This window comes from Rana temporaria, chromosome 7, assembly GCF_905171775.1.
Source record: "Rana temporaria chromosome 7, aRanTem1.1, whole genome shotgun sequence".
In the NCBI taxonomy this organism is placed as follows: Eukaryota; Metazoa; Chordata; class Amphibia; order Anura; family Ranidae; genus Rana; species Rana temporaria.
Window position 1 is genome coordinate 196,581,891 of NC_053495.1, and position 20,430 is coordinate 196,602,320.

Consider the following 20,430-nt stretch of genomic DNA (forward strand, 5'->3'; position numbering starts at 1 on the left):
ATGTCTTCACCTAGTAAGAGATCGATTGATTAATACCACACACTTAGCAGATGATACTGTGAAATTGTCAGAGATTTCCTCACGTTGAAGATAATGGTCCGAACGGGAGAATTTTACCTCAGGTTTTAATAAGGGGCTTGATGAATAGCACCGAGGTGTGAGATAGATCTGCACAATTAATCAAGCCTCTGGAAACATATCCTGTCGGCGGGTAATATGAAGACAGATTTTTCTCACATCTCCAAGGTTCACGCAGGCTTCTGACAGATTGCCTTGTTAGTCACGTAGAAGCGCGGCTAAGGGAGGCAGCTGGACAATCAACATATCAATTTAGAGAGGAGCGGTTTATGAGGCTGCTGTGTATTATCCATGAGCATTGCCAGGTAGGAATCCCACAGCTTTCTTCAAGGAGAATAACAAGTCTGAACACAGGCAGCCATGCTGGAAGCTGTACTTGGTAGAATCTTCAAAAGGACTACCGCTGTTTCAGATAGATGAAAAGTGCTCCTTGAATGCTCATCAACCAAGTAGCTAAATGTAGGCCTCAATAGAAGTTGCTAATGTAGGCCTCAATAAAAGTTGCTAATGTAGGCCTCAATATGTCACCCTTTGCACTGATTTCTAGGTGCTTTTAGCTAGATTCACAAAGAGTTAGGCCGGCTTATCAGTAGATAAGCCGGCCTAACTCTGAATCTACGCCGCCGTATGTTTAAGCGTATGCTCAAACAGAGATACGCTTAAACAAAGCTAAGATAGGACGGCTTGCGCCGTTCTATCTTAGCTTGCAATTTTTTGGATGGCCGCTAGGTGGCGCTTCCATTGCGGCCGGCGTAGATTATGTAAATGAGCTTTTATGCCGATTCCCGAACGTACGCGAGCCCGCCGCGGTCGATTAACGTCGTTTCCGTAAGGCCTTAGGCGGCCTAAAGTTATTCCACCTATGAAGTGGAATAACAATGTTAAAGTATGGCCGCCGTTCCCACCGCGAGGTTCGAATTTTTTACGTCGTTTGCGCAAGTCGTCCGCGAATCGGGAGTTACGTCGTTTACGTCCACGTCGAAATCAATAGGCCCGTACGGCGTCCTTAGCCGCAATGCGCACTGGGAAGTGTAGGCACCCGGCGCATGCGCAGTAGCAAGAAACGTCAAAAAAATGTGAGGTCAAGCCTCATTTCCATACAACACGCCCCCCTCCAACCAATTTGAATTAGGCGCCCTTACGCCCGCTCGTTTGAGGCTACGCCGCCGTAGATTAGCAGGTAAGTAGATTGAAAATCACTACTAGCTACGCCGCCCTAAAGTTAGTCCAATCTCTCTGAATCTACCTATTTGTACGTCATCACTAAAATGTTGTCATGTATATAGCATACCGTATATAGGGTGACCACATTTCCAAACTGCCATTCAGGGACACACCCCCTCTCTCACCTTCCCAAAAAAATATGAGGGGGGCGGGGGGTAATGTAGTCTCTGGGTTGAAGGGGAATTTTGCAGCGGGTTATTTGTCAGGTGAACGCCGTCGTAACTCTGAATCTACGCCGGCCTTAATTTAAGCGTATTCTGGAAACCAGATACGCTTAAATTAGGCTAAGATACGAGCGGCGTAATGATGCGAAGGGACAATGTAAATTAAAGTATAATTAGAAGAAAAAAAAAAAAAAGGAGATAAAGCAAGACAATGGCCAGTCTTACCCCACTGCAACACAACTGCCAGAGCCCATTGTTGGAACATGACTCCGAATTCCAGGAGAATCTAAAAAGAAACACATGTAAAGAATTATCATTGAGCAAGCACCACACATCACACACAACCCATCAATATTCATCCAGGGTATGCACTTTATTGATTTTACCATTTGCTGTCAGTGGATGCAGATAAACAGCGCTGTGAGTGACCCCCGCACCCCCCACCCCCCCGCTGGCACCAAACTGCTTAGTATGTTAATGCAGGTGAGTTATATTTTCTGCACAATGACTGACTTTATATGCTGCAGTCACATCATTTGTATTCATTGGAAAAGTACAGTGCTTAGACAAGCGTAATGTATGCAGGGTCATATGTGCAACGTTAGAGAACGAACATCGCTAGGGAACTTCTTCTGGAAACGCAAAATACGAAAAAACTGAAACATAATTTCACCGGTAAGTTGATCAAACAGAGGAATTGGCTACATTTACTTTGGCGAGCACCAGCTGGAAGTTTCTAGCGTCGAGGGATTGTGGCAACAAATGGCGACGTTGCAGCTATAATCAGGGCCGGATTAACAATGGGGCTGATGGAGCTGCAGCTCCAGGCCCCTTTCTCAAGATAGGCCCATTTGCCCAAAAAAAAAAAAAAAAAAATATATATATTTTTTTTTTTAAGATTTTTTTTTTTTTAAGATCGAATTTGGGGGGTTGTAGCTCGATGACCAGAGGTCACAGAAACCCCACATTTGGGGTAGGCATGGGAAGAGCTACCCCACAACTGGCTAAAATATGGGACGACTATCATTTATGGTTCCGGAGATACGGGCCTGCTTGCACAGCCTGTCAGAAGCTACATTCAGAGAGGCAAATATAAATACAAGCTGACTCACTACAGCAGATTGATAGGATCACAGTACTTATAATAATTATTTGTATATTACTCATGGTAATTAACCCCTTGCCACCCAGGCCAATTCTGACACTTCTCTACTACATGTAAAAATCATCATTTGTTTTTTGCTAGAAAATTACTCTATGGTGGTCTTTGCACTTTTTATGTTGCAGGGTACAGAGCTGCACGATTCTGGCTAAAATGAGAATTGCAATTTTTTTGCTTAGAAGATAGATCACGATTCTCTCACGATTGTTGCGGCGTAACATCATCTTTCACATTAAAACTAAAAAAAAAATGGGCTAACTTCACTGTTTTGTTTTTATGGTTTTTATTATTCATTGAAGTGGGAAAATGCAGTGTGACATAACATATTGCAGCAATAGCCATTGTATTCCCTAGAGTCTCTGCTAAAATATATATAATGTTTGGCAGTTCCAAGTAATTTTCTAGCAAATAATATTGCTTTCTAACTTAAGAAACAAGTGTTGGACTTTAAGTGGTTAAATTTAGTTACAATGTTAGTTAGTTACAATGTTTCATTTTGTTTACAAACTTCGCAGACTGCCCAGATTTGTTCTTTACACACAGAAGTGTATCCCTTTGATCTAAGAAGGAAGTGTCAGTTACAATGTTTCCTGTTAAAAAATTGTGTTCTGCCAGTGCGTACAATGATCAGTGTTGCTAACTTTAGCTGGCAGCACTGATTGTTTTAAGAAAAAAAAAACAGGCTGGTTGTACTCAAGTTGATTAATAGATTGACTTGTGTAAAACCAGCTAGCCCATACATAGATTGACTATGGCTGGTCTCTGCATAATTGGCGTAATTTCAATCCATGTATGACCCGCTTAACCACTACTCAGTCCCTAAATATCCTTCCACTCCTGTACATAGTGCTCACTGTCATACTCTCCACACTCCTCTCCTGTACATAGTGCCCACTGTCATACTCTCCACACTTCTCTCCTATACATAGTACCCACTGTCATACCCTACACACTCCTCTCCTGTACATAGTGCACACTGTCATACCCTCCACACTCCTCTCCTATACATAGCGCCCACTGTCATACCCTTCACACTCCTCTCCTGTACATAGTGCCTGCTGTCATACACTTCTCTCCTGTACTTAGTGCCCACTGTCGCACCCTCCACACTCCTCTCCTGTACATACTGCTCACTGTCATACCCTCCACACTCCTCTCCTATACATAGTGCCCACTGTCATACCCTCCACACTCCTCTCCTATACATAGTGTTCACTGTCATACCCTCCACACTCCTCTCCTATACATAGAGCCCACTATCATACCGTCTACATTCCTCTCCTGTACATATTGCTCACTGTCATACCCTCCACACTCCTCTCCTATACATAGTGCCCACTGTCATACCCTCCACACTCCTCTCCTATACATAGTGAATGGACACACTTTTGTTAGTTCAACTAAAGGAAATATCAGTTCTCATATTTGTTCTGCCCCATTATTAGTACTCATTTAATTTTGTGATTACTACTATGATGTATAGAGGAACATCGGGGATCTCAGCTACTCTAAATATAGCACTTATATAAAAAAGTGGCCCTGAAAATATTTTTTAAATGTTGGCAACTGTGCACTTAGGCACTGCCCAAGGGCCACCGTCCACCGGGTCAGTAGGGGGCCCCATGAGAGGCTCCTGGGATCCTGTGATAATAAAGCGGTAGTAAACTTTCCTGACATTACTACTTTTTAGAGGCCCTGGGGTAGGTTATGCCACAACGTACAAGTATGCACAGCATATTAGCACATTAGTGTACACTTACATTTTCAGACTGAGCCCTCCAGTGCTGCGATGAATCAGGCGGGGCCTGGACACTTCCATCTTCACCCGGTCTTCCTTCTGGGTTCTGTGCCTTTGGTCACTTGCCTTGGCTGGGCTGCGTTCATGTCATTCCCACGCATTTATTTATTATTTATTACACCCCATTCACACCTCCGCGACAAAACGCCCGACGCCGGCTGCTCGTGCCGCTGGAGGGGAGAATTCCCATTGCTGTCTATGAGATGGTTCACATCTCATAGACGCCGTACACCTGCGGCATGAAAAAAAGTCCCGGACCCTTTTTTCAGGCGGCATTGGCGTTCGGCCATACAAAGCAATAGGAAGGATTTGTAAAAAAAAAGTTACACTATTCGCGGCAAAATACGCCGCGTACGCGGCATTACTTGTCGCGGAGGTGTGAATGCAGCCTAAAAGGCCCCACCAAAATCCTCAGCACCAGGCCCATGATGTTCTTAATCTGGCCCTGGCTATAATAGCGGAATGTAGGCACCTCCCGCAGGGTCGATTGTAGCGGTCGGTATGGAATGCTGTGCTGCACCAAAAATGCCTTTTAATAACTCACTACAAATATAACCAATTTAGTGCGGCCCTAAATTAATGAGTGAATATATAAATAATATAAAAAATATTATAAAAATATATGATATCCACATGCAAATATACTATAATTGAAAATAACAATGTGCAAAATGGTCTAATAAAGTGCAAATAACGTCCAAACATAAAGGGGTAGATTCAGGTATCTCCGCCCAAAGTTACAGCGGCGCAGCGTAGTGTATTTACGCTACGCCTCCGCAACTTACAGGAGCAAGTGCTGTATTCACAAAGCACTTGCTCCTCAAGTCGCGGCGGCGTAGCGTAAATGGGGCCGGCGTAAGCGTGCGTAATTCAAATGGGGAAGGGGGGCGTGTTTTATGTTAATATGTGATGACCTGACGTGATTGACGTGATTTACGAACGGCGCATGCGCCGTCCGTGTAAATATCCCAGTGTGCATTGCTTCCAAGTACGGCGCAACGACGTATTGGTTTCGACGTGAACGTAATTTACGTCCAGCCCTATTCGCGAACGACTTACGCAAACGACGTAAAAAATTCAAATTTCGAAGCGGGAACGACGTCCATACTTAACATTGGCTGCGCCTCCTAATAGCAGGAACAACGTTACGCCGGAAAAGCCTTAACGCAAACGACGTAAAAAACTAACGCCGGGCGCGCGTACGTTTGTGAATCGGCGTAAGTAGGCAATTTGCATACTCTACGCTGAAAACTACGGGAGCGCCACCTAGCGGCCAGCGTCAGAATGCACCCTAAGATACGACGGCGTAAGAGATTTATGCCAGTCGTATCTTAGGCTAAAGTCGGCGTATCTAGCTTTTTGAATACAGAAAGTAGATACGCCGGCGCAACTTAGCAATTACGCGGCGTACCTATGGATACGCCGGCGTAATTGCTCTCTGAATCTACCCCAAAGTGCAAGTGCTTCGTGTTCCACACAATCAGCTGGATTCAGAGACAGTTACGCCGGCGTATCAGTAGATACGCCGTCGTAACTCTGAATCTACGTCGTCGTAAATGTAAGCGTATTCTGGAAACCAGATACGCTTAAATTAGGCTAAGATACGAGCGGCGTAAGTCTCCTACGCCGTCGTATCTTAGGGTGCATATTTACGCTGGCCGCTAGGTGGCGCTTCCGTTGATTTCGGCGTAGAATATGCAAATGAGCTAGATACGCCGATTCAGAAACGTACGTGCGCCCGGCGGATTTTTTTACGTCGTTTACATAAGGCTTTTTCCGGCGTAAGGTTACTCCTGCTATATGAGGAGTATCCAATGTTAAGTATGGACGTCGGGACAGCGGCGAATCTTGCGTCGTTTACGTCGTTTGCGTAAGTCGTTCGCGAATAGGGCTTTGCGTAAATTACGTTCACGTCGAAAAGCATTGACTACTTGCGACGTGATTAGGAGAATGTGCACTGGGATACGTTCACGGACGGCGCATGCGCCGTTCGTTAGAGACGTCATTTACGTGTGGTCATGTTTTATTTACATAAAACACGCCCACCTCTTCAGAATTTGAATTTGGCGCGCTTACGCCGGCGGCGCAGCGTATCTGAGTCTAGCCCATAGTCTGTGAAGTCAATGGACTGGGAGAAGACAGGTCAGTACCCTTTGATGTCCTGATTCTTCTATACTTCTGCACATATAATAGCAATCAGGTCACTGTTAAGCCTTCAAGGAATTCCTTATGAATGTGTTCTGTTTATGTCAGGTCACAAAGTATTATTAGAAAAGTAATTTACAGCGTAATACTGCAGCAGAATGATGAGTGCGTCCCAACAAAAGGTGTGCAAAGTCTTCGAGTTTATTTTCTGCATCTGTTTACAAGGCCAGGCATTAATCAGCTTTTTTATATAATTCCAATTACATTGAGCTCAAAACCTTGAATTATTTTTGTGTCTGAAAAGGCTTCAAAATAAGAGCACACCGGAGGGGACAAGATTTAGATAACTCAGCAATTATCGCTTGGCCATTTCAGAGAATTGTCTAAGAAAATGGGAAAATAAATTTTCTTATAAGAATGTATCTTTTGATGTTCAAAAAATGTAAAGGTCATAGGTATACACAGAAATCTATATTGAAACTTCAGGTTAAAATTAGCTAAATTCTGGAACACTTACATTGTATCCAATACCGTAGCATTGGATTTTAATATATACCGTATTTATCGGCATATACCGCGCGTCGGCGTATAGCGCGCACCCCAAGCTGAGGAGGGAAGTTTAGGGAAAAACGTACATTTTGGATGTCTTGCCCCGGCGTCCATCGGCGGCCTTGTCCGGCATCCATCTGCGGCCTTGCGCGGGTCCGTCCAGCCTTGTGCAGAGTCCGTCTGCTGTCTTGCTCGGTGTCAATCGGCAGCCTTGTCCGGCATCCGTCTGCGGCCTTGCGCGGGTCCGTCCAGCCTTGTGCAGAGTCCGTCTGCTGTCTTGCTCGGTGTCAATCGGCAGCCTTGTCCGGCATCCGTCTGCGGACTTGCGCGGGTCCGTCCAGCCTTGTGCAGAGTCCGTCTGCTGTCTTGCCAGGCGTCCATCGGCGGCCTTGTCCGGCATCCGTCTGCGGCCTTGCGCGGGGTCCGTCGAGCCTTGTGGGTGTCCGTCTGCGGCGGGGTCCGTCGAGCCTTGTGAGTGTCCGTCTGTGGCGGGGTCCGTCGAGGGGTTGCAGCGGCGTGTGTTCGAATTTGGCGCGCTGTGCAGAGCCGGATTTCCTGTGCACTCGGCTTCACTCGGCTTCTCTCGGCTCCTCTCGGGTGGCTGCGGGCGGAGCTGAGCGTGGCCGAGCCTAGCCGAGTGCGCAGTACACTCGGCTCGGACAATGTCGGAGATGTCGGAGACATTGGGGATCGGCGGGGGATCGGCGTATATCGCGCACCCACGATTTTCCCCTGATTTTAAGGGGAAAAAAGTGCACGGAATACATGTATGTATTGTCTTGATACTGACATCTAGTGGCATTTCAGTGTAACTACAACTAGTTTTTTTTCCATATTTGTTAATGGTTTAATCCTGCCTCCCTGTAAATGTATTCCCTAGATAGACCCATCTGTTCTTCTTAATGTTTTCTCACTCAGTAAGCTGCCAGTCTTCACAGAAGGCATGAGAAGATTATTGTCTCTCTATACTTTAAATGACCGGTGAACCTTGCATGTACTGCATTTTAACCACTAACCAGTATGTACTACATGTACTGCAGCAGGACGGCAGCTGCAGGCTGACACAGCGGATCATGGAGCTCGGTACCCGAGGTATTATGAGATTACTATGACTGGTCATAGAGATCACATGATTACAATGTTAACGAAACAGTCATGGCTTCCATGCATGACTGTATTGTAATGCTGTAATTGGCCCACAGCTATCACATGGTACCTGGGTCAATCACAGCACCCTGTACCATGTGCTTAGCTCTAGCCATTCATAACAGTTAACTATTGCTTATAACAGTTGTCATCATTGTTATAAGCAATAGCGGTGTAAAAAAAAAAAAATCCTGATCAACCCCCTCACTGTGGTGACACTGAACTACTTTGATAAAAGTTTGTAAAAAAAATTGTAAAAAAATAAAATTTAATGACTTTTTTTTAGTACATACAGTAGAACCTTGCGAATAACGAGCGTTTCGCAATAAGAGCACTGTATTTGAAAAAATTCTAAATAGGTTTGCGAGTGTTGCCTCGCAAAACTAGCAGGATTCAGGCAGTACCGTGTTTGGCCTGAGGTGGGGGGGTGCCAGAGCCGAGCGGAGCCAAACGGCGACGATCGCAGCCGATCAACACTGTTCGGAAATGCTGAGAAATACTAAATTTCTGAGCCTTTCCAAGGTTTGCAAGGGTCTTCAGCATCATCATTGGAAATACCAGCAGGGTCTTCAGTGCCATCACTGGAGATACCAGCAGGGTCTTCAGTATCATCATTGGAGATACCAGCAGGGTCATCAGTATCATCATTGGGGTTACCAGCAGGGTCATCACATTTTATCATTGGAGTTACCAGCAGGGTCATCACATTTTATCATTGGAGTTACCAGCAGGGTCATCAGGAGTTGTAGATGAGGGAGAAGATGACAAGGACATGATAAAACTGGTAGGGGTAGCTTGCAAGATAAATTCTGTTAAGGTGCTCTGCTTTGTCATTTTCTTTTTTTCATCATACATTTCACAATAACATTGCATAAGTTCCTTCATTTGCCATCCCACTTTAGAGAACCTTTCAACATTTGGGTCCATACTCTCTAATTGTAATAAATCTGCATTCACTTTTGAGAACACGCCAGCCAACCCCCTGTGACTGTGAACTTCTTTTGTACTTCTTCCATTGTTTCCTCCTTTTCTTCCTCTTCCTATTCTAAGTGCTGCTGTGCTTCCAACTCTATTAAATCTTCATTACTTCGCTCTCCCTCAACAAATTCCATAAATTCTTTTATATCGTTCACTTCAACATCTAAGCCAAGCATGTTAGCAAGTTACATACTTTTTTGATTTATAACTTTAACATCTGTTTCATCAAAGTCTTCGCTATTGTTCACAAAAACACTTTAAGCATTTTTCCCATATACCCTGCATTCACTTTTCTGTCACTCGCTCCCAAGCTGACGCAATGTTTTTTATGCAGTGTAAAATGTTGTAAGCTTTCCAAAAATCACGAAGGGTAACTTTTCAGTTGTCGCTACAGGACAGGCAAAACAAACAATTGCTTGGGGCCCCGAGCTGGCCTGGGGCCCCCAACTTCCCCTTCCCAGGCTGTAGTGTGGCCGAGCACCTCTTCCTTCTTCCTGGATTCAATTTCCTGTTCCCGACCGGACTGACAGGAAGTGCACACTGAGTGCTCACTTCCTTTCAGTCCGTCCGGGAACACAGGAAACTGAATCTCCTGTACCGCACGGTACCCGGCCCGGGTACTATCTGATAGGGGACTGGGGACCCATAATGATAGAACACCGGACTGACAGGAGGAAGAGGAGCTTGGCCACGCTACAGCGGCTGCCTACAGGGAAGAAGGGGAGGTGAGAATAGAAAAACATAGGGACTAGGGAGGGGGGGAGGAATAAGAACATGGGTGTAAAAATTTGTGTAGCGCTAACGTAGGCTTTGCGTGCGGGGGGGGTGCTTGGGGGCCCCCATTTTGCTAGGGGCCCCCAAATTCCTTCAAACGGCCCTGGCTACAGGGAACAGTCTTTTGCTGAAAATAAAATTGAGAACTGGCGGTAATTCCAACAGAAAAATTGAGAACCAGCTCTCAATTTTTTGCTGGTGGAAATTCTGACAGAAAAAGTCGGATGGAGCCTACACATGGTTGGAATTTCCGACCAAAAGCTCACATCGGACTTTTCTTGTCGGAATTTTCGATCGTGTGTACGCGGCATTACAGTAGGTAATCGGCAATAATAAAGTGCATAAAAAACTTCAAAGTGGACAAATTGCATAATAATAATAATAATAAGCTGCACACTATGGTAAGGTAGCGTATAAATAAAGTGCTTTACAATTCGTAATCAACAATAGTAAAGTGCATAGTAAACTTCACAGTGAACTAAGTACATGACATGAACAGCAATCAGAATGGGTAGTAAATCAAGAAATGTCCATAAAAAAGTGAGGTAATTCAGGTCTTTACACCGTCACCATGGAAACGATTTAATGGAGACACCCTGACACCCGGTGGATAAGGATAAGTAGCCCACATACCAAATCACCATGACCCCTTTGTTTAAAAAAGACAGGTCAGGTGAAGCTTGGATTGGTTTGAGTGCTGTACAATGCCGATGAGATAAGCCTGGGGGACACTCCGCATCGTGATCTATCAGAAAGAATGGGAAGAAGCAGGACATAGTATAATTCTGTTTATTAAAAAATATAGAAACAAAACAAGCCAAATGGCCTCTTACTTAAAAAAGTGCCTTGGCACTGGAGGAAATCCGCATATAGGCAGCCATGGGGTAGTGCAGCAGCTGTGTTGCTCGCGCTGTGTTTTTAAATCGGCGTGCGTTCCACCGCCTGGAAGACGGAAGTGGCCGGAGGTAAACACATGACCGGCATGTGCCTCGACGTACGTTTCGCCGTGATGACGTCGTCAGGAAGCGTGATAGATAAGGAGAGGCTTTAACTTGAACCCAGCAACATTTCCTCCCAACAACAACGTGACCCTGTCTTTGTAGGACCTTTCTGGCATTTTTTCCAGCATTTTTTCCCCAAAAAGTCCAGTTTCATCCAGTCGCCACCTTTTTCGATGATTTCATCAAACTCCACCACAAATTTTTCAGATGCTTCCACATCTGCACTTGCAGCCTCCCCACTGATACTCCAATTATTGAGGTTGAATCTTCGACGAAACCTTTGAAACCATCCATGGCTTCAGTCAAATCTTCTCCTTTGTTCACTTTCAAATTCTCAAAAATACTGCGTGCTTTGGTTTGAATCAATAAAAGACTCATTGGCATTCTTTTTTCTATTTGGTCATCAATCCATACCGCCAGCAATTTCTCCATTTCATGAATGAGGCACGTCCGCTGCCTAGTTATTATCTTGTTCTGTTGATGCTTTTACTGCCTCTTTCACTCTATCCTTATCCTTTAGGATTGTTGAAATGGTAGAATGTGCAAGTTCCAATTCACTTGCTATTTCTTTAACTTTCTTGCCAGCCTCATAGTTCTTAATGATCTTATTTTTCATATCAAGATCAATAGATTTTTTTTTTTTCTGAGCACTTTCCACAGGTGCAGGAACGCTTTTTTTTTTTGCTGACATTGCGTGGGCAATTCCTGTATACAGTACAAGCAAACATTACATTACAGAACTGTGTACATAAGGACATAACACAGTACAGTATAAAGAACGCTGGAAGGGGCATTTAGGAGAACAGAGTACATTACAGTAAGACATAAGACATAAAACCGTACAGTACAGTATACAGAAGGCTGGAAGGGTCATTTAGGAGAACAGAGTAAAATACAGTAGAGTACAGTACATACCTGTAAAACAGAAGGCTAGGAGTGAGAAGGAAGCTGATACAGAGTGATGACATGATGTCCTGCGCATGGGTTGGGAGAGCTGGTCATAAGTCAGAGCGGTCGCGAGTTGGGAGAGCTGGTCGTAAGTCCGAGCAGTTGTCCTGCGTGGGTCAGGGAGAGCTGGTTGTAAGTCCGAGCGATCGTTAAACAGGTAAGTCGAAATGTATTCAATTTCTTCATTGTCCCAAAAATTACAGCTTGAAAAAACTTACCATGCCTCTTACTAAATACCTTGGACTTTCTACTTTCCAAAAAGGGATCATTTGGGGGATATTTGTATCAGTATCAGGCCATCAATACATCACGATTGATCCATTGTTTTATATATATATATATATATATATATATATATATATATATATATATATATATATGTGTGTGTATATATTGTAAGGGGTTAGCTCGGTAGCGGGGGTGTTTGACCCCCTGGAAGGGTTCAGTACACACTGAACGATACAGAGAAACAGCCGAAGACAGTTGAAAACAAAGAATTTGGTTTATTCTTCCATCTTACTGGAAACAAGTGCAAGCATCCAAACAGCATAAACAAAATCAAACATAAAATAAACCCTGGCCACTTGGGGCGTCTACCTTCACCACACAGGAACCTATCTATGGAGTCTGGCACAGCCTACTGCTGAGCAGACACTATATATATATATACACAATAGTTTGCAGACACTATAATGTTCACAAACTAATTGTTATACACTTTTTTTTTTTACTGAAGACATGGAGCAGAATTTATTGAATATTTTTTTATAACAGAAAGTATAAATTAGTGTTGTTGCTTTTTCCCAAATGTTCAGTCTTATTGTTCGTTTGAATAGTAAAAAATAACAAACCCAGCCTAATAGAAAATCCTATCTCCTGCCAACATGCTGCAGAGGAGGACCCTTGCTCTCTGTGAGGAAGCAGCGGGGTCTTTCTGCAGAGGTTTGACACGCCCCCCCTGTTGAGTCACAGCCAAAGCTTTTTAATCAGCAGGGATCATGAGCCACACATGTAGATTGCTGGGCTAGAGGTCTGACTCAGAAGGGAATATGTCAGACTTCTGTAGAGAGCAGTGGTGGGCGCTCCATTAGGACCACCCCCCTAATCTACATGCAGGGCGCCGGACACATGGAATTCAATGTTTTTTTTTTAGTTTGAAGCACATGATTAGAGCCTGAGGCTTTAATTGGCTTAAAAAAGGGTGGGCTCAGGGCGCAGAGCCCTGTGCCCTGAGCCCACCCAGTTGTGTGACAATAACAAATTAATATTCACTATAGACTTCCTGCTTCTCCTCTCGGTCAAACAGGAAGGGGTCTTCAGACCCAATTGGCTGAGAGGAGAAGCAACAGTATTAAAAGGGAGCAGGGGGGGTGCCAAGAAGGAGACGCAGGGGGAAGCCGCCGAAGCTACTCGTGACCTGCATGGGGCAAGTACGGGGCTGATGGGCGGATGGTCGAGTGATAAGGGAAGGGAGGAAAGGGTTTGTTCACTAATCGAAAGAGAGACTGGGGGGTTTGACCGACAAAACAAAAGAATGGGGGATCAGGTGGTTTGTTTGCTGCCCCACCCAAAAAAAATAAAGAAAGCAAGGGTCCTTGTATGCAGCCCTCTGACAGGGAACAGGATTCTCTAACAAGGCTGTGTTAGAAAGAAAATGAACTGTGGACAACTTTTGCTGATGGACCTGGAAAGACATGCCCGGAACATAGAAGGAACAGAATCAGTGAAGGGCATACATGACAGGGTGGAAAAGGAACCGGTCAGCAGGGGGTTAATTATTGTAAGGTAGACTGGTCTGTCCTTACATGTACCTTATTGGCCCAGAGGATGGGGGTGATGGGAAGGGGCCACGAGTCCAGTTGTTCTGTGATGGCTGTGATGTTTTTTCTTTAATGTATGGTTATCTGGTGGTTGGGGTCCTTAACCACTTGACCACTGGGCACGTAAACCCACTTAATAACCAGACCAATTTTCAGCTTTCGATGCTCTCACAATTTGAATGACAATTAGTCATACAACATTGTACCCAAATGAAATCTATTCCCACAAATAGAGCTTTCTTTTGGTGGTATTTAATCACCGTTGGGTTTTTTATTTTTTGCGCTATAAGAGAAAAAAGACTGAAAATTCTGTAAAAAAAATGAATTTTTCTTTGTTTCTGTTATAAAATTTAGCAAATTTTGTATTTTTTCTTCATTCTTTTGCATAAATGTGAAAGATGAAGTTACGCCGAGTAAATAGATACCCAACATGTCACCCTTCAAAATTGCACACGCTCGTGGAAAACTTTGCTACTTAAAAATCCCCATAGGCGATGTTGCAGGGTATTGTGGGGTATTGCAGAGTATTGTGGGGTATTGCAGAGTATTGTGGGGTATTGCAGAGTAGTGTGGGGTATTGCAGAGTAGTGTGCGGTATTGCAGAGTATTTTGGGGTATTGCAGAGTATTTTGGGGTATTGCAGAGTATTGGTGGTATTGCAGAGTATGGGGGTATTGCAGAGTATTGGGGGGTATTGCAGAGTATGGGTGTTATTGCAGAGTATTGCACAGGGAGGGATGGATGGCTGGATCTGTGACTGCATTTGTCACAGATCCAGCCCACAGCAGCTGCTGCTGCATCCGCTCTCTCCCCTCTCACACTGTACCGTTCGGTACAGAGAGGGGAGGGAGGAACCGGCGTCATCACATGACGCCGGTTTGTTTACAAGTGATCGCTCTGTCATTGGACGGAGCGATCACGTGGTAAACCGCCGCTATCAGCGGCGATTTACCGTGATCCGTCGGGTCCGGAGGACCCGGCGGTCACGGACATTCCCGTGTGCGCGCCCCAGAGGGAGCGCGATTCTGGGAGGATGTCCATGGTAAGCAACCGCCTTGTAGAGGTATTTCGTCTATAGGGCGGTTGTTAACTGGTTAAAGGAGGTCTAATTATGGTTATTGGGAAAATGGTGGGGACCCATCTGAGGTATGGAGTACAAACAATGCAGATTGGTGTTAAGACCGGTGGGTGTCTGAGGTCAGCTGGGTTAGGCTCCGAGGCAGTGTTTTGCGGCTAAAGTTGATAATGTGGCAATGTCAGGGACCTCGAATCATTGCTATCTGGATTAAGTCTTGTATGGTTATGTTGTGTTATTTAAAGAAAATGTATCTAATAAAAGGCCGATTTCCACCATTTTAACTCCACTTATGTTTCGTGTGGTCAATTCTTATATTTAAGGGGAGGTATTGTGGGGTGGAGAGGGGTAGGGGGCAGTTTCAGATGAGCTCTTATCTACCCATGTCATGTATTTAGCTCATTCTAACCAAAGGTTCAATATGGCTTTAATATAGATTTCCCTGTATACCTGTGAATGGTTCATTTCACTGAATATCAAAAGCTGTATTTCTATAAGAATATATTTGTTTCCATTCTGCTAATCAATTTTCTGAAAGCGCCGAGCCACAACTCCCAAGTTGGGTATATCTTGTCCCCCCCGGTGCTCTCCTATTATGAAGCTCTTTCAGATGGAAGAATAATTCAATGTTTTGAGCTCAATGTAATTGGCGCTGTATAAAAAAAAAAGCAGATTAATGCCTAGTCTTGTAAACAGTTACAGATAAAATCATTGTCATTACTGTCAGAGACACAATGTTCCTTACCCCCCCCCCCCCCATCAATGTGATAGAACTTCTGTAACTTGTCTACTAAGGTTTAACACTTTACTGTGACAATGACAAAAGAATGATCAGGAAACCATAAAGCATTCATGATCAAATTCTGTATGCTAGAGCCTATAATAAGAATATAAGCACCTAGTTTTATACAGTGGAACCTTGGTTTATGAGTAACGAGGTTAACAAGCATTTTGAAAGACGAGCAACTTTAAAAAAAAAAATTCTGACTCGGTTTGCGAGTGTTGTCTCGCACAACGAGCAGAATTCAAGCTAATGGGGTGTGCAGTTCCGCATTTGGCCTGAGGTGCGGGGGGCTCTGTAGCTGTTCCCGGGGGTTTCCGAGGTCAGCCTAACTGTCCTCGGGCGTTTCCAAAGCTCTCCGGCGCCCACCCCCCACCTCTGGCCACATATGGTATTGCATACCATTATAGTCAATGCGGAACAATTTTTTTTCGTTTCCATTGACTTCTATGGGGAAATTCGCTTTGATACAAGAGTGCTTTGGATTACGAGATTTCTCCTGGAATGGATTATGCTCGTAATCCAAGGTTCTGCTGTATTTACCACTGAAATGCATCTATTGAAAGATGACGTTTAATTTGCTCATATTATGCCTTCATTAACACGCTGATGATTTAAAAAAAAAATTACGGCGGCGTATCGTATTTATGCTACACCGCCTTAAGTTAGAGAGGCAAGTGCTGTATTCACAAAGCACTTGCCTCCTAACTTACGTCGGCGTAGCGTAAATGGGGCTGGCGTAAGCGTGCCTAATTCAAATGAGGATGAGGGGGGCGTGTTTTATCGAAATGATTGGTGACCCGACGTGATTGACGCATGCGCCGTCCGTGTACATATCCCAGTGTGCATTGCTCCAAAGTACGCCGCAAGGACGTATTGGTTTCGACGTGAACGTAAATTACGTCCAGCCCCATTCACGGACGACTTACGCAAACAACGTAAAATTTTCACATTTTGACGTGGGAACGACGGCCATACTTAACATTGGCTAGGCCACCTAGGGGGCAGCTTTATCTTTACACGGCGTACCTCTTACGGAAACGGCGTATCTTTGCTGCGACGGGCAAGCGTGCGTTCGTGAATCAGCGTATCTAGTCATTTACATATTCTACGCCGAAGTCAACGCAAGCGCCACCTAGCGGCCAGCAGGAAAAATTGCACCCTAAGATACGCCGTCGTATCTTAGCTAGGTTTAAGTGTATCTCAGTTTGAGCATACACTTAAACTTACGACGGGCTTAGATTCCGAGTTACGATGGCGTATCTACTGATACGCCGGCGTAACTCTTTGTGAATCCAGCCCATAATAGATTTGGGCTTATTTAACCACTTAACAAAAAAAAGTAATCAAGGGTCACTTATCCAGCGCTTAGGTAAAATAATAATCCTAATCCAATTACCGGTAAGCGGCTGCTATAATAATAAAACACATTTCCAAAAAGTAAGCATAAAGGCCCAGATTCTCAAAGGGCTTACGACGGCGCAACGCAATGTGCGCCGTCGTAAGTCCTAATCTGGGCCGTCGTATCTATGCGACTGATTCTTAGAATCAGTTACGCATAGATAACCATTAGATCCGACAGGCGTAAGGCTCTTACGCTGTCGGATCTTAAATGCAATTTTTTTTTTCGCACTCGGGGTGTCGCCTCCGGCGTTTTCCCCGTTGAGTATGCAAATTAGCAAAATACACGAATTCCCGAACGTAAGCGCGATCGACGCAGTGAAGTTACGACGTTTACGTTAGATTTGCGACGCGTAAAGTTGCCCCTGCTATATGAGGGGCAACCAATGTTAAGTATGGCCGTCGTTCCCGCGTCGAAATTTAAAAATTTACGTTGTTTGCGTAAGTCGTCCGTGAATGGGGCTGGACGCCATTTACGTTCAAGTCGAAACCAATGACGTCCTTGCGACGTCATTTAGCGCAATGCACGTCGGGAAATTTTAGGGACGGCGCATGCGCAGTACGTTCGGCGCGGGAACACGCCTAATTTAAATGCTCCACGCCCCCTACCCGGCTCATTTGAATTAGGCGGGCTTGCGCCGGGGGATTTACGCTACGCCGTCGCAACTTTACAGGCAAGTTCTTTGTGAATAAAGCACTTGCCTGTAAAACGTGCGGCGGCGTAACGTAAATGACATACGTTACGCCGCCGCAGTATTACGCCCATCTACGAGAATCTGGGCCTAAGATTATTATTAGCTTTTTTAGAAGAATGTTAAACCGAAATTTGAATGAATTGGAAGAATTGGGTGGCCAGAATTCTCGTACAAATACTTCTCTTTTGAAATGTTTGTAAATTGGCTTGTTGTTCTTTTCCCGTAATGCCTTAACCAATCCTGGCTTTACAGGAAGGTAACAATTTGACACTAATGGGATGTAATATTTACACGGGAGGCGAGGCATAAACATTAAACAGGTGGAAATTTTGGGGCGAAGTATTTGTCATAAAATGGTCCTAACGATATCGTGCTGAGCTTCGCCGCCGCTGAGGCAATTAGGAGCTCATTGGAGGGTGAAGTAAGTTGTAGGTTCCCCTAAAAGCCTGGCCACGCTGAACCAGAACAAATACTGAATTTTCCATATCAATTAATGTTTTACAGAGACAGGAGGAAGCAGGGCGGGCGGCGAGGGTGGAATGGTGTTTTCATGAACATTTGTTCCTCACTTAAAGGTCTAACTTCAATTATATTCACACAGTGATGCCTGGAATGGGTTTAACCACTTAACGCCCGCCGCACGACTATTTACGTCCGCAAAATGGCACGGACAGGCAGATGGGCGTATATATACGTCCCCGCCTTTCCGTGGGTCGGGGGTCCGATCGGGACCCCCTCCGCTGCGTGCGGCGGGCGGCTTACCTCGGGGAGCGATCCGGGACGAGGGCGCGGCTATTCGTTTATAGCCGCTCCGTCGTGATCGCTCCCCGGAGCTGAAGAACGGGGAGAGCCGTATGTAAACACGGCTTCCCCGTGCTTCACTGTGGCGGCTGCATCGATGGAGTGATCCCTTATATAGGGAGACTTGATCGATGACGTCAGTCCTACAGCCACACCCCCCTACAGTTGTAAACACACACTAGGTGAACCCTAACTCCTATAGCGCCCCCTGTGGTTAACTCCCAAACTGCAACTGTCATTTTCACAATAAACAATGCAATTTAAATGCATTTTTTGCTGTGAAAATGACAATGGTCCCAAAAATGTGTCAAAATTGTCCGAAGTGTCCGCCACAATGTCGCAGTCACGAAAAAAATCGCTGATCGCCGCCAATAGTAGTAAAAAAAAAAAAAATTATAAAAATGCAATAAAAATATTCCCTATTTTGTAAACGCTATAAATTTTGAGCAAACCAATCGATAAACGCTTATTGCGATTTTTTTTACCAAAAATATGTAGAAGAATACGTATCGGCCTAAACTGAGGGAAAAAAAAATTTGTCTATATGTTTTTGGGGGATATTTATTATAGCAAAAAGTAAAAAATATTTCATTTTTTTCAAAATTGTCGCTTTATTTTTGTTTATAGCGCAAAAAATAAAAACCGCAGAGGTGATCAAATACCACCAAAAGAAAGCTCTATCTGTGGGAAAAAAAGGAGGCCAATTTTGTTTGGGAGCCACGTCGCACGACCGCGCAATTGTCTCTTAAAGCGACGCAGTGCCGAATCGCAAAACCTGGCCTGGGCATTTAGCAACAAAATGGTCCGGGGCTTAAGTGGTTAAAGAAGAACTCCAGGTATTACATTGGTCCAGTTTAGTTGAATGTAACTACAGTGGAACCTCGGATTACGAGCATAATCTGTTCCAGGAGAACGCTCGTAATCCAAAGTATATCAAAGCGAGTTTCCCCATTGTTTCCCCATTGAAGTCAATGTAAACGAAAATAATTTGTTCCGCATTGACTTCAATGGCATGCAATACCGCATGCGGCCAGAGGCGGGGGGGGGGGGCACCGGAGAGCCTCGGAAACGGCCGGAAAGGCCCGACGACAGTTCGGCTGACCTCGGCAAACCTCAGAAAGACTCAGTTCACGAGCACACCACTTTGGCCTGAATCCTGCTCGTTTTGCGAGACAACACTCACATACCAAGTTAGGATTTTAGGAAATACTGTGCTCGTATTGCGAAACGCTCGTTAACCGCGTTACTCGCAATCCGAGGTTCCACTGTATGTATATAACATACCTGACTGATGCCCTTGGAAGCAGGAAGTCACTGAAGAAGACACTGCTACTCCAGTCATCTCCACTTACCTCCCAGCTGGCCTAAAATATTGTAAACAGGTTGGCCTCTCAGCCCAGGACCACTTTTTGAATGAATGCAAAGCATTCTCTGATTGGACGAAGTGGAAATCATGATGTTGTCACCTTGTCTGGCCACCTCGTCCAAACAAAGAATGCTTTGCATTCATTCCGAAAATGCAAAGCAATCTCTAAATAGCGCCCATGCCGAATGGGTGACCTGCTTTATTCAGTAAGTAGGAGTGCAGCCACTTGGTGCAGGATCCAGATGTATGTGGAGATCACTGGAGTAGTGGAGTAGACTTGGCACCTCCCCCACACTGCCAAAAGCACCAAAACCTGGTTCAATGACCGTGGGATTACTGTGCTTGATTGGCCAGCAAACTCGCCTGACCTGAACCCCATAGAGAATCTATGGGGCATTGCCAAGAGAAAGATGAGAGACATAAAATAAATAAAACCGAACAATGCAGAAGAGCTGAAGGCCGCTATTGAAGCATCCTGGTCTTCCATAACACCTCAGCAGTGCCACAGGCTGATCGCTTCCATG

The 20,430-nt window shown here is 44.8% G+C and overlaps 1 protein-coding gene across 2 annotated transcripts in view; it reads right to left on the reverse strand.

Annotated features, from left to right (window-relative positions):
- Positions 1-20,430, reverse strand: part of LEPR (leptin receptor) — a 126,650-nt gene that overhangs the window by 92,133 nt on the left and 14,087 nt on the right. For both annotated transcript variants that reach the window (XM_040360759.1, XM_040360760.1), the window contains exon 2: positions 1,692-1,752. In XM_040360759.1, the coding sequence (XP_040216693.1) occupies positions 1,692-1,731 (40 nt within the window). In that variant the 5' untranslated portion in view covers positions 1,732-1,752. The remainder of the gene's footprint in view (positions 1-1,691; positions 1,753-20,430) is intronic.